This window comes from Entelurus aequoreus, linkage group LG14 (genome assembly GCF_033978785.1).
Source record: "Entelurus aequoreus isolate RoL-2023_Sb linkage group LG14, RoL_Eaeq_v1.1, whole genome shotgun sequence".
In the NCBI taxonomy this organism is placed as follows: Eukaryota; Metazoa; Chordata; class Actinopteri; order Syngnathiformes; family Syngnathidae; genus Entelurus; species Entelurus aequoreus.
The window spans coordinates 35,907,030-35,923,212 of record NC_084744.1 but is presented as its reverse complement, the minus strand read 5'-3'; the positions used below and the strand labels follow the sequence as shown (position 1 = coordinate 35,923,212).

The window sequence follows — 16,183 nt, the reverse complement described above, 5'->3', positions numbered from 1 at the left end:
ATGTGTGTATACTTACATAATACATTATTATAATATTATTTACAAGTGTGATGATGAAATATTTGACTGCTACTTGACCCGACACTCGTCTTCAATGCATCAAAAAAACCATCTAAGAGACGAGTGTCTGCCATGAATTATTTACAATGCCAGTCTGCCGTTGTCATGGCAACCATGTCTGTGACCTTTCTATAACCACTAAAATAATCATCAGCATCTTTTTTACATCCTTCTCCTGCTGGGAACATTTGACTTTTACACACTCAAATATTACACATCTCCCATTTCATATTAGCTTACCATTTATATATATATATATATATATATATATATATATATATATATATATATATATATATATATATATATATATATATATTCTTCCTCTAATGACAATGTGTACATTATAGTATTGCAAGTATTGATTGGTGATGACTTGTTTGACAGGACAATGTCTTTGTCTCAACGGCTACATGAGAGACCCCGTCCACAAGCACCTGTGCATCCGCAGCGAGTGGGGGCCAAACCAGGGGTAAGCCAACACTGTGGGGTCAGGGGTAAGCCAACACTGTGGTGTCAGGGGTAAACCAACACTGCCACCCACTGTGGTGTCTGGGGTAAGCCAACAATGCACCCACTGTGGTGATAAGGGTAAGCCAACACTGCCACCCACTGTGGTGTCATGGGTAAGCCAACAATGCACCCACTGTGGTGTCAGGGGTAAGCCAACACTGTGGTGTCAGGGGTAAGCCAACACTGTGGAGTCAGGGGTAAACCAACACTGCCACCCACTGTGGTGTCAGGGGTAAGCCAACACTGCCACCCACTGTGGTGTCAGGAGTAAGCCAACACTGCACTCACTGTGGTGTCAGGGGTAAGCCAACACTGCCACCCACTGTGGTTTCAGGGGTAAGCCAACACTGCCATCCACTGTATTTTCAGGGGTAAGCCAACACTGCCATCCACTGTATTTTCAGGGGTAAGCCAACACTGCCACCGACTGTGGTGTCACGGGTAAGCCAACAATGCACCCACTGTGGTGTCAGGGGTAAACTAACACTGCCACCCACTGTGGTTTCAGGGGTAGGCCAACACTGCCATCCACTGTATTGTCAGGGGTAAGCCAACACTGCCACCCACTGTGGTGTCAGGGGTAAGCCAACACTGCCACCCATTGTATTGTCAGGGGTAAGCCAACACTGCCACCCACTGTGGTGTCAGGGGTAAGCCAACACTGCCACCCTTTGTATTGTCAGGGGTAAGCCAACACTGCCACCCATGAAGATGAAGACAACAATAAAAAAATCCAAACTCTATTTCAATATTCAAAGATTAAATAGCTAATAAAACACAGAAGTCTGCATGTATACCATAATCTAATCTATTCTAGTCTCATCTATTTATTGTCATTTATTTTACTGTCATCTACTTTATTGTCATCTACTTTATTGTCATCTATTCCATTGTGTGTTGATCTACTATGTTGTGATCTATATTCCAGTCCTTGGCCTTACACCATCTTCCAGCGTGGATTCGATCTGGTGATGGGAGAACAACCTTCCGATCGCATCTTCAGGTAATAAAAAGTCCATTTTGTGTCTTCATTGAAAATCCAAGTCTAAGACTAGATGTGACCAATCTAAGTCTAAGACTAGATGTGACCAATCTAAGTCTAAGACTAAATGTGACCAATCTAAGTCTAAGACTAGATGTGACCAATCTAAGTCTAAGACTAGATGTGACCAATCTAAGTCTAAGACTAGATGTGACCAATCTAAGTCTAAGACTAAATGTGACCAATCTAAGTCTAAGACTAGATGTGACCAATCTAAGTCTAAGACTAAATGTGACCAATCTAAGTCTAAGACTAGATGTGACCAATCTAAGTCTAAGACTAGATGTGACCAATCTAAGTCTAAGACTAAATGTGACCAATCTAAGTCTAAGACTAGATGTGACCAATCTAAGTCTAAGACTAGATGTGACCAATCTAAGTCTAAGACTTGATGTGACCAATCTAAGTCTGAGACTAGATGTGACCAATCTAAGTCCAAGACTAGATGTGACCGATCTAAGTCCAAGACTAGATGTGACCGATCTAAGTCTAAGACTAGATGTGACCGATCTAAGTCTAAGACTAGATGTGACCGATCTAAGTCTAAGACTAGATGTGACCGATCTAAGTCTAAGACTAGATGTGACCGATTTAAGTCTAAGACTAGATGTGATCGATCTAAGTCTAAGACTAGATCTGACCAATCTAAGTCTAAGACTAGATGTGATCAATCTAAGTCTAAGACTAGATGTGACCAATCTAAGTCTAAGACTTGATGTAACCAATCTAAGTCTACGACTAGATGTGACCGATCTAAGTCTAAGACTAGATGTGACCAATCTAAGTCTAAGACTAGATGTGACCAATCTAAGTCTAAGACTTGATGTAACCAATCTAAGTCTAAGACTAGATGTGACCGATCTAAGTCTAAGACTAGATGTGACCAATCTAAGTCTAAGACTAGATGTGACCAATCTAAGTCTAAGACTAGATGTAACAATCTAAGTCTAAGACTAGATGTGACCAATCTAAGTCTAAGACTAGTTGTGACCAATCTAAGTCTAAGACTTGATGTAACCAATCTAAGTCTAAGACTAGATGTGACCAATCTAAGTCTAAGACTAGTTGTGACCATGTGACATAATATAATATATAATAAAATATGATATAATATAACATAATATAATATAATATAATAATGTATAATATTTCAGGTTCACCTTTACGTTAGGAGAAGGAATCCATCCATCCATTTTCTACCACTTGTCCCTTTTGGGGTCGCGGGGGGTGCTGGAGCCTATCTCAGCTGCATTCGGGCAGAAGGCGGGAGAAGGAATGTGATATAATATAATATAATATAATATAATATAACCATCCGCCGCCTCAGGAAGGGGGAACAGTCAACACGGTGTATGGTGAGGATGGTGTGCTGCTGACCTCGACTGGGGATGTTGTGGATCAGTGTGAGGAATACTTCGTAGAACTCCTCAACCCCACCTTCAAGTCTTCCTATGAGGAAGCATTGCCTGGGGAATCTGTGGTGGACTCTCCTATTTCTCTGGCTGAGGTTGCCGAGGTAGTTAAGAAGCTCCTCGGTGGCAAGGCTCCGGGGGTAGATAAGATCCGCCCGGAGTTCCTTAAGACTCTGGATGCTGTGGGGCTGTCTTGGTTCACAAGACTCTGCAACATCCCGTGGACATCGGGGGATGTACCTCTGGATTGGCAGTCCGGGGTGGTGGTTACTCTCTTTAAGAAGGGGAACCGGAGGGTGTGTTCCAACTATCGTGGGATGAGCCTATACAGAGCATCTATGAGCAGGCAGTTGGGAAAAAAGCTAAGAAAATAATTTCCAACTCACAACACCCACTCTTCCCTGAATATGGAACCCTGCCATCAGGGAGAAGATGCACTATGCCCAAGACAAATTTCCCCGCGGGGACAATAAAGTTGAACCTTGAACCTTGAACCTTCCCGGTAAGGTCTATTCAGGTGTACTGGAGAGGAGGCTATGCCGGATAGTCGAATCTCAGATTCAGGAGGAACAGTGTGGTTTTCGTCCTGGTCGTGGAACTGTGGACCAGCTCTATACTCTCAGCAGGATCCTTGAGGGTGCATGGACCGTGTCCCTCGGGAAGTCCTGTGGGGAGTTCTCAGAGAGTATGGGGTATCGGACTGTCTGATTGTGGCGGTCCACTCCCTGTATGATCAGTGTCAGAGCTTGGTTCGCATTGCCGGAAGTACGTCAGACCTGTTTCCAGTGAGGGTTGGACTCCGCCAAGGCTGCCCTTTGTCACCGATTCTGTTCATAACTTTTATGAACATAATTTCTAGGCGCAGTCATGGCGTTGAAGGAATCCAGTTTGGTGGTTGCAGGATTAGGTCTCTGCTTTTTGCAGATGATGTGGTCCTGATGGCTTCATCTGGCCAGGATCTTCAGCTCTCACTGGATCGGTTCGCAGCCGAGTGTGAAGCGACTGGGATGGGAATCAGCACCTCCAAGTCCGAGTCCATGGTTCTCGCCCGGAAAAGGGTGGAGTGCCATCTCCGGGTTGGGGAGGAGATCTTGCCCCAAGTGGAGGAGTTCAAGTACCTCAGAGTCTTGTTCACGAGTCAGGGAAGAGTGGATCGTGATATCGACAGGCGGATCGGTGCGGCGTCTTCAGTAATGCAGACGCTGTATCGATCCGTTGTGGTGAAGAAGGAGCTGAGCTGGAAAGCAAAGCTCTCAATTTGCTGGTCGATCTACGTTCCCATCCTCCCCTATGGTCATGAGCTTTGGGTTATGACCAAAGGACAAGATCACGGGTAAAAGCGGCCGAAATGAGTTTCCTCCACCGGGTGGTGGGGCTCTCCCTTAGAGATAGGGTGAGAAGCTCTGTCATCCGGGAGATCAGAGTCAAGTCACTGCTCCTCCACATGGAGAGGAACCAGGTGAGGTGGTTTGGGCATCTGGTCTAGATGGCCCCGGACGCCTTCCTAGGGAGGTGTTTAGGGCACGTCCGACCGGTAGGAGGCCACGGGGAAGACCCAGGACACGCTGGGAAGACTATGTCTCCCGGCTGGCCTGGGAACGCCTCGGGATCCATCGGGAGGAGCTGGACCAAGTGGCTGGAGAGAGGGAAGTCTGGGCTTCTCTGCTTAGGCTGCTGCGCCCGCGACCCCACCTCGGATAAGTGAAGAAGATGGATGCATGGAATATAATGTAATATAATATTTCAGGTTCACCTACACTTTAGGAGAAGGAATGTGATATAATATAATATAATATAATATAATATAATATAATGTAATATTACAGGTTCACCTACACACTAGGAGAAGGAATGTGGCTTCCACTCAGTAAAAGTTTCGTCATCCCACCAGCAGAACTTGCCATCAACCCTTCTGCCAAATGTAAGACAGACATGACGGTCATGGAGGACGCTGTGGACGTCAGGTGAGTTATACCTATTGTTTATATATGACAGGAGGGATGTCATTTTAGCTCTATTTATTTATATATATGCATAATATATATAAATAATAAAAGGAAGTGTGTAATAAATCCAAAATGTGTGTGTGTGTGTGTGTGTGTGTGTGTGTGTGTGTGTGTGTGTGTGTGTGTGTGTGTGTGTGTGCGACTATGTGTGTGAGTTAGCTGTTGTGTGTTACCGGAGTGTTGAGCGAGAGGCGGAAGTCCTGGAGGGAAAAACTGTCTCGAAGGTCCGTGAGACAGGAAGGTAGTCCGGGCGATAGCGGGGCGGCAGAGGTCCATCTCCAGGCGGGAGTTCGAGATCCAAGAGGCAGCCAGGGAAGCAGAGGGAATGCGGCAAAACGAGACACACAGCTTATATTGTGAGAACGAAGGCAGGTGTACTTAACAGGCAGCTACGTTCAGGTTGTGCAGGCTTAAGAAGGCAGGTCCCCCCCCCTGCTGGCGATTGATTGCAGCTGCTTGCTGCCATCGGACTGACACGCGCCTGGCGCGCTCCTGGAAGTGTGCTCAGTGCAGCGCACACATTAATGCGCACTGATGTGCACCCGGGCAGTGACAGCACCCCCCTCCTATGGACAGATTCCAGATGTCCCAAAACTGGAACCAGTAGAACACAGAGATCAGGAGTCAAGGGAGGGTGGAGGGGTGAACTGGTGGTGGGTCGCCGACCCAAGTGCCCCCGAATCCACCGGGGACGAGTCTGGTGGCGGCGGCGAGTAGAACGCCGCTGCAGCCGGCGAGGCAGGGAACCAAGGAACGGCCACCTTCTTGGCCGTCGGGAAGGCGGACGCAAGTGGCGCCAGAACCCCAGCAGTCTATGAGTTCCACGTCTCTGTCCTGGGCGTCGCTGCTGTTGGCGCAACAAGCGTCCATGCACTGGTCGCAGAGGGCGCCGGGTGCGGGCGCCTGATGGCTGCCTGTGCGGCCGGTCAGCCGGAGTTCACGGGGGCGACAATGCTGGAGACGAGGAGGATGGTGGCGCTGTGGAGAGGTCTGCCAGAGACGAGGAGGATGATGTTGTCGGAGTCCAAGACGAGGAGGACGATGTCGTCGTGGTCAGAGACGAGGAGGACAATGTCGTTGGAGCCAGAGATGAGGAGGACGATGTCGTCAGAGCCAGAGATGAGGAGGACGATGTCGTCGTGGTCAGAGACGAGGAGGACGATGTCGTTGGAGCCAGAGATGAGGAGGACGATGTCGTCAGAGCCAGAGATGAGGAGGACGATGTCGTCGGGGTCAGAGACGAGGAGTACAATGTTGTCGGAGCCAGAGACAAGGAGGATGATGTCGTCGAAGCCAGAGACCAGGCAGCAGGCTGAGGAACTGGCCGAGGTGCTGAAGCATGGGCTGGCGGTGGAGCAGAAGCGGGTGCTGGCCATGGTGCTGAAGCAAGTGCTAGCCGTGGCACTGAGCGGGTGCTGGTTCGGGGACCAGTCTTGGAGCAGGTGCTGGTTCGGGCACCAGTCTTGGAGCGGGTGCTGGTTTGGGGACCAGTCCTGGAGAGGGTGGTGGTGGTCTGGCTGGTGGTTGCGGCTTGGTAAGCCGAAGGACAGGTGTGGGAGTCTGGCTGGTGGTTGCAGCTTGGCCTGTTGAAAAACAGGTGGTGGCGGTCGAGCAGGGGGTAGCCGTTTTGCAGGCCGCAGCTGTGCGGCCTGCAAAACAAGCGGTCTTCTGCTTTCGACATTTTAGCCATTAGTTGCCCCCATGCCTCCATAGTGTTGGGAGGGAGATCCTCTTCTTCCTGCTGTACTTAGTCCTCGTCTTCCCACGGCTGGGTGTCCGCCTTGAACTCCAGGTAGATGGCTTGCTTCTCCTCATTGGACAGAAAAAAATCTTCCACTGAAGGACACTATGATGGCAGCGAATCTGCCTTCACTTCTGCAAAAATCCTTTTTTGATGAATCACAGGGGGCAGAGTTTGAATCACAGGAGGCGAAGTCTCCTGACAGCGAGTCGAAGCCCTTTTGGGAGGTCTTCGTCCTCTCCGACGTGACCGGCACGGTGGTGTAGCAATCTTCCCAGGCCAGACGGAGTCGATGCGGACCAGCGACCCCTCTGGGCCCCACATCATACCTTCAGGTCCTTGGGTGAATAGCGGAGGGCCTCCACCAACAAAGCTTCCAACGCACACCACGTCCCGGGTACATCCCCGCAGTCAGCGTCGCGAGGATCGGACATCCGGGAGTAAAGTGTGTAATAAATACAAAATGTGTGTGTGTGTGTGTGTGTGTGTGTGTGTGTGTGTGTGTGTGTGTGTGTGTGTGTGTGTGTGTGTGTGTGAGTTAGCTGTTGTGTGTTACCGGAGTGTTGAGCGAGAGGCGTAAAAACAGGCTCGAAGGTACATGAGACTGGCAGGTAGTCCGGGCGATAGCGGGGCGGCAGAGATCCGTCTCCAGGCGGGAGGTCGAGGTCTAAGAGGGAGGTCGAGGTCCAAAAGAGAGCCAGGGAAGCAGAGGGAACGCGGGAAGACAAAACACACAGCTCGTAACGTAGGAACGAAGGCAGGTGTACTGAACAGGTAGCTACGTTCAGGTTGTGCAGGCTTAAGAAGGCAGGTCCCCTGATCAGCCACAGGTGCGCTGACTGCTGGCGATCGATTGCATCTGCTTGCTGCCGCCGGACTGACACGCTCCTAGAAGTGCGCTCAGCACACATTAATGTGCACTGACGTGCACCCGGGCCGTGACATATATGGTAGTTCTATAATATATATTGTTATGATATGACCTTATATGGTATTACGCATGTATTAGTGGTGTGGAGCCTGGGGGGTCACATGACTGTGCACCTGACACCTCATTGGTTGAAAATAATATCCTGTGTTGTTCCAGAGAAGAACTGATGATCAGTTCCTCCTTCGACTCCTTGGAGGTTCTTCTGGACTCCTTCGGTCCTGTCAGAGACTGCAGCAAAGACAATGGAGGATGTAGTCGCAACTTCCGCTGCATCGCCGACAGGAAACTGGACTCCACCGGCTGTGTGGTCAGTACACACGGTACTACTACTGTGTACTCACTTCAGTCCACACAATACTACTACTGTGTACTCACTTCAGTCCACACAATACTTCTACTGTGTCCTCACTTCAGTCCACACAATACTACTACTGTGTACTCACTTCAGTCCACACAATACTTCTACTGTGTACTCACTTCAGTCCACACAATACTTCTACTGTGTACTCACTTCAGTCCACACAATACTACTACTGTGTACTCACTTCAGTCCACACAATACTTCTACTGTGTACTCACTTCAGTCCACACAATACTATTACTGTGTACTCACTTCAGTCCACACAATACTACTACTGTGTAATCACTTCAGTCCACACAATACTACTACTGTGTACTCACTTCAGTCCACACAATACTACTACTGTGTACTCACTTCAGTCCACACAATACGTCTACTGTGTACTCACTTCAGTCCACACAATACTACTACTGTGTACTCACTTCAGTCCACACAATACTACTACTGTGTACTCACTTCAGTCCACACAATACTACTACTGTGTACTCACTTCAGTCCACACAATACTACTACTGTGTACTCACTTCAGTCCACACAATACTACTACTGTGTACTCACTTCAGTCCACACAGTACTACTACTGTGTACTCACTTCAGTCCACACAATACTACTACTGTGTACTCACTTCAGTACTCATTTCAGTCCACACAATACTACTACTGTGTACTCACTTCAGTCCACACAGTACTACTACTGTGTGCTCACTTCAGTCCACACAATACTACTACTGTGTACTCACTTCAGTACTCATTTCAGTCCACACAATACTACTACTGTGTACTCACTCAAGTATTCACTTCAGTCCACACAATACTACTACTGTGTACTCACTTCAGTCCACACAATACTACTACTGTGTACTCACTTCAGTCCACACGATACTACTACTGAGTACTCACTTCAGTCCACACAATACTTCTACTGTGTACTCACTTCAGTCCACACAATACTCCTACTGTGTACTCATTTCAGTCCACACAGTACTACTACTGTGTACTCATTTCAGTCCACACAATACTACTACTGTGTACTCACTCAAGTATTCACTTCAGTCCACACAATACTACTACTGTGTACTCACTTCAGTCCACACGATACTACTACTGTGTACTCACTTCAGTCCACACAATACTCCTACTGTGTACTCATTTCAGTCCACACAGTACTACTACTGTGTACTCACTTCAGTCCACACAATACTTCTACTGTGTACTCACTTCAGTCCACACAATACTACTACTGTGTACTCACTTCAGTCCACACAATACTACTACTGTGTACTCACTTCAGTACTCATTTCAGTCCACACAATACTACTACTATGTACTCACTCAAGTATTCACTTCAGTCCACACAATACTACTAATGTGTACTCACTTCAGTCCACACAATACTACTACTGTGTACTCACTCAAGTATTCACTTCAGTCCAGACAATACTACTACTGTGTACTCACTTCAGTCCACACAATACTACTACTGTGTACTCACTTCAGTCCACACAATACTTCTACTGTGTACTCATTTCAGTCCACACAGTACTACTACTGTGTACTCACTTCAGTCCACACAATACTTCTACTGTGTACTCATTTCAGTCCACACAGTACTACTACTGTGTACTCACTTCAGTCCACACAATACTTCTACTGTGTACTCATTTCAGTCCACACAGTACTACTACTGTGTACTCACTTCAGTCCACACAATACTTCTACTGTGTACTCACTTCAGTCCACATAATACTAATGTGTACTCACTCAAGTACTCACGTCAGTCCACACAATACTACTACTGTGTAGTCACTTCAGTCCACACAATACGTCTACTGTGTACTCACTCAAGTACTCTCTTCAGTCCACACAATACTACTACTGTGTACTCACTCAAATACTCACGTCAGTCCACACAATACTACTACTGTGTACTCACTCAAGTACTCACGTCAGTCCACACAATACTACTACTGTGTACTCACTCAAGTCCTCACTGCAGTCGACACAAATAGAACACACAACACTACTACTGTGTACTCACTTCAGTCGACACAAATAGAACACACAACACTACTACTGTGTACTCACTCAAGTACTCACTTCAGTCGACACAAATAGAACACACAACACTACTACTGTGTACTCACTTCAGTCGACACAAATAGTAAACACAACACTACTACTGTGTACTCACTTCAGTCGACACAAATAGTAAACACAACACTACTACTGTGTACTCGCTCAAGTACTCACTTCAGTCGACACAAATAGTAAACACAACACTACTACTGTGTACTCACTCAAGTACTCACTTCAGTCGACACAAATAGTAAACACAACACTACTACTGTGTACTCACTCAAGTACTCACTTCAGTCGACACAAATAGAACACACAACACTACTACTGTGTACTCACTTCAGTCGACACAAATAGTAAACACAACACTACTACTGTGTACTCACTTCAGTCGACACAAATAGTAAACACAACACTACTACTGTGTACTCACTAAAGTACTCACTTCAGTCGACACAAATAGTAAACACAACACTACTACTGTGTACTCACTCAAGTACTCACTTCAGTCGACACAAATAGTAAACACGACACTACTACTGTGTACTCACTCAAGTACTCACTTCAGTCGACACAAATAGTACACACAATACTACTACTGTGTACTCACTCAAGTACTCACTTCAGTCAACACAAATAGTACACACAACACTACTACTGTGTACTCACTCAAGTACTCACTTCAGTCGACACAAATAGTACACACAATACTACTACTGTGTACTCACTCAAGTACTCACTTCAGTCAACACAAATAGAACACACAACACTACTACTGTGTACTCACTTCAGTCGACACAAATAGTAAACACAACACTACTACTGTGTACTCACTTCAGTCGACACAAATAGTAAACACAACACTACTACTGTGTACTCGCTCAAGTACTCACTTCAGTCGACACAAATAGTAAACACAACACTACTACTGTGTACTCACTCAAGTACTCACTTCAGTCGACACAAATAGTAAACACAACACTACTACTGTGTACTCACTCAAGTACTCACTTCAGTCGACACAAATAGAACACACAACACTACTACTGTGTACTCACTTCAGTCGACACAAATAGTAAACACAACACTACTACTGTGTACTCACTTCAGTCGACACAAATAGTAAACACAACACTACTACTGTGTACTCACTAAAGTACTCACTTCAGTCGACACAAATAGTGAACACAACACTACTACTGTGTACTCACTCAAGTACTCACTTCAGTCGACACAAATAGTAAACACGACACTACTACTGTGTACTCACTCAAGTCCTCACTGCAGTCGACACAAATAGAACACACAACACTACTACTGTGTACTCACTTCAGTCGACACAAATAGAACACACAACACTACTACTGTGTACTCACTCAAGTACTCACTTCAGTCGACACAAATAGAACACACAACACTACTACTGTGTACTCACTTCAGTCGACACAAATAGTAAACACAACACTACTACTGTGTACTCACTTCAGTCGACACAAATAGTAAACACAACACTACTACTGTGTACTCGCTCAAGTACTCACTTCAGTCGACACAAATAGTAAACACAACGCTACTACTGTGTACTCACTCAAGTACTCACTTCAGTCGACACAAATAGTAAACACAACACTACTACTGTGTACTCACTCAAGTACTCACTTCAGTCGACACAAATAGAACACATAACACTACTACTGTGTACTCACTTCAGTCGACACAAATAGTAAACAACACTACTACTGTGTACTCACTTCAGTCGACACAAATAGTAAACACAACAGTACTACTGTGTACTCACTAAAGTACTCACTTCAGTCGACACAAATAGTAAACACAACACTACTACTGTGTACTCACTCAAGTACTCACTTCAGTCGACACAAATAGTAAACACGACACTACTACTGTGTACTCACTCAAGTACTCACTTCAGTCGACACAAATAGTACACACAATACTACTACTGTGTACTCACTCAAGTACTCACTTCAGTCAACACAAATAGTACACACAACACTACTACTGTGTACTCACTCAAGTACTCACTTCAGTCGACACAAATAGTACACACAATACTACTACTGTGTACTCACTCAAGTACTCACTTCAGTCGACACAAATAGAACACACAACACTACTACTGTGTACTCACTTCAGTCGACACAAATAGTAAACACAACACTACTACTGTGTACTCACTTCAGTCGACACAAATAGTAAACACAACACTACTACTGTGTACTCGCTCAAGTACTCACTTCAGTCGACACAAATAGTAAACAGAACACTACTACTGTGTACTCACTCAAGTACTCACTTCAGTCGACACAAATAGTAAACACAACACTACTACTGTGTACTCACTCAAGTACTCACTTCAGTCGACACAAATAGAACACACCACACTACTACTGTGTACTCACTTCAGTCGACACAAATAGTAAACACAACACTACTACTGTGTACTCACTTCAGTCGACACAAATAGTAAACACAACACTACTACTGTGTACTCACTTCAGTCGACACAAATAGTAAACACAACACTACTACTGTGTACTCACTAAAGTACTCACTTCAGTCGACACAAATAGTAAACACAACACTACTACTGTGTACTCACTCAAGTACTCACTTCAGTCGACACAAATAGTAAACACGACACTACTACTGTGTACTCACTCAAGTACTCACTTCAGTCGACACAAATAGTACACACAATACTACTACTGTGTACTCACTCAAGTACTCACTTCAGTCAACACAAATAGTACACACAACACTACTACTGTGTACTCACTCAAGTACTCACTTCAGTCGACACAAATAGTACACACAATACTACTACTGTGTACTCACTCAAGTACTCACTTCAGTCGACACAAATAGTACACACAATACTACTACTGTGTAGTTCATGTGTACTCACTGCAGTCGACACAAATAGTACACACAATACTACCACTGTGTAGTTCATGTGTACTCACTGCAGTCGACACAAATAGTACACACAATACTACTACTGTGTAGTTCATGTGTACTCACTGCAGTCGACACAAATAGTACACACAACACAAAGAGTCCAGCCCTATGACGTAAAATGCATAAGTCCTCTGACCTGTTGTACCACTAAATGTACTTCATACATACCTAAATATGCAGTAATGAAGTATTAAGTATACTGTAAGTACTACTCAATATACTTCATACATAGCTAAATATGCAGTCATGAAGTATTAAGTATACTGTAAGTACTACTCAATATACTTCATACATAGCTAAATATGCAGTCATAAAGTATTAAGTATACTGTAAGTACTACTCAATATACTTCATACATAGCTAAATATGCAGTCATGAAGTATTAAGTATACTGTAAGTACTACTCAATATACTTCATACATAGCTAAATATGCAGTCATGAAGTATTAAGTATACTGTAAGTACTACTCAATATACTTCATACATAGCTAAATATGCAGTCATGAAGTATTAAGTATACTGTAAGTACTACTCAATATACTTCATACATAGCTAAATATGCAGTCATGAAGTATTAAGTATACTGTAAGTACTACTCAATATACTTCATACATAGCTAAATATGCAGTCATGAAGTATTAAGTATACTGTAAGTACTACTCAATATACTTCCTCAAATGTTGATGTTTGTGCTGGACTTATCAACTTACCTGCACTGTTGTCTCGGTGTGATGAAGGAAGTCAGGTGGGGTCAGCGATAAAGCAAGAACCCAGACCTAAGCCTGGACTTATCAACTTACCTGCACTGTTGTCTCGGTGTGATGAAGGAAGTCAGGTGGGGTCAGCGATAAAGCAAGAACCCAGACCTAAGCCTGGACTTATCAACTTACCTGCACTGTTGTCTCGGTGTGATGAAGGAAGTCAGGTGGGGTCAGCGATAAAGCAAGAACCCAGACCTAAGGATCTTATCAACACACTGATCTTTTCTCCCCAGGTCTGTTGGTTCAAACTTACACTTGCTGTTTTCCCAGGGCATTGAACGCATCACCACTGATTGTCTGAAAATACTCTCATCCGAGCAGACTTAATCAGTTCATGCTCTCAGTCTGTTATTAGTCAGAGCAAGCACGCTTACTAGCGCACATGTTGCTCAGTCTGTTATTAGTCAGAGCAAGCACGCTAACTAGCACACAGTCTGTTATTAGTCAGAGCAAGCACGCTAACTAGCGCACATGTTGCTCAGTCTGTTATAAGTCAGAGCAAGCACGCTAACTAGCACACAGTCTGTTATTAGTCAGAGCAAGCACGCTAACTAGCGCACATGTTGCTCAGTCTGTTATTAGTCAGAGCAAGCACGCTAACTAGCGCACATGTTGCTCAGTCTGTTATTAGTCAGAGCAAGCACGCTTACTAGAGCACATGTTGCTCAGTCTGTTATTAGTCAGAGCAAGCACGCTAACTAGCGCACATGTTGCTCAGTCGGTTATTAGTCAGAGCAAGCACGCTAACTAGCGCACATGTTGCTCAGTCTGTTATTAGTCAGAGCAAGCACGCTAACTAGCGCACATGTTGCTCAGTCTGTTATTAGTCAGAGCAAGCACGCTTACTAGCGCACATGTTGCTCAGTCTGTTATTAGTCAGAGCAAGCACGCTAACTAGCACACATTTTGCTCAGTCTGTTATTAGTCAGAGCAAGCACGCTAACTAGCACACATGTTGCTCAGTCTGTTATTAGTCAGAGCAAGCACGCTAACTAGCACACATTTTGCTCAGTCTGTCATCAGTCCCACCAGGGAGTTCTGATCCTTGGGCAGCTTCCTGTCTCACGTCTGTGCTCCTAGACCTGATCACAGTCTGGAGGACTTCTTGTCCAAGTCTTTGTGATCCTGTCTCACGTCTGTGCTCCTAGACCTGATCACAGTCTGGAGGACTTCTTGTCCAAGTCTTTGTGATCCTGTCTCACGTCTGTGCTTCTAGACCTGATCACAGTCTGGAGGACGTTGTGTTCCAACTACTTCTGCTTCAGTGCACTAAGTATTTGTCTTTCTCTCCACTAAGTCTTTGTCTTTCACTGCACTAGGTATTTGTGTTCCAGTGCACTAAGTGTTTGTGTTCCATTGCACTAAGTGTTTGTGTTCCTTTACATTATGTACTTGTGTTTCAATGCACTATTTATATATTTTGTAAGTTTTATGTTTGAGTGCACACTTAATGGAATTGAGTGCACACTTGATGGAATTGAGTGCAGACTTGATTTGTTTGAGTGCACACTTGCCGTGTTTGACTGCACACTTGGCGTGTTTGAGTGCACACTTGGCGAATTTGAGTGCACACTTGATGGGTTTTTGTGCACACTTGATGTGTTTCAGTGTACTATTTATGTATGATATAAGTTTTATGTTTGAGTGCACACTTGACGTGTTTGAGTGCACACTTGGCGTGTTTGAGTGCACACTTGATGGGTTTTTGTGCACACTTGATGGGTTTCAGTGTACTATTTATGTATTTTATAAGTTTTATGTTTGAGTACACACTTGATGTGGTTGAGTGCACACTTGACATGTTTGAGTGCACACTTGACATGTTTGAGTGCACACTTGGCGTGTTTGAGTGCACACTTGTCGTGTTTGAGTGCACACTTGACGTGTTTGAATGCACACTTGATGTGTTTGAGTGCACACTTGACGTGTTTGAGTGCACACTTAACATTGTTGGAGTGCACACTTGACGTGTTTGAGTGCACACTTGATGTGTTTGAGTGCACACTTGACGTGTTTGAGTGCACACTTGACATGTTTGAGTGAACATTTGATGTGTTTGAGTGCCCACTTGACATGTTTCAGTGCACACTTGACATGTTTCAATGCACACTTGCTGTGTTTGAGTGCAGACTTGATGTGTTTCAGTGCACACTTGACGTGTTTGAGTGTACACTTGAAGTGTATGAGTGCACACTTGATGTGTTTGAGTGCACACTTGATGTGTTTGAGTGCACACTTGAAGTGTATGAGTGCAGACTTGAAGTGTATGAGTGCACACTTAACATTGTTTGAGTGCAC

General features: G+C 44.9%; 1 protein-coding gene across 8 annotated transcripts in view; it reads left to right on the top strand.

Annotated features, from left to right (window-relative positions):
• The window catches only part of astn1 (astrotactin 1), a 257,745-nt gene that overhangs the window by 116,792 nt on the left and 124,770 nt on the right, over positions 1-16,183 (top strand). For all 8 annotated transcript variants that reach the window (XM_062069739.1, XM_062069743.1, XM_062069740.1 and 5 more), the window contains 4 exons: positions 448-532; positions 1,502-1,576; positions 4,854-4,991; positions 7,862-8,012. In XM_062069739.1, coding sequence (XP_061925723.1) covers positions 448-532; positions 1,502-1,576; positions 4,854-4,991; positions 7,862-8,012 — 449 coding nt within the window. The remainder of the gene's footprint in view (positions 1-447; positions 533-1,501; positions 1,577-4,853; positions 4,992-7,861; positions 8,013-16,183) is intronic.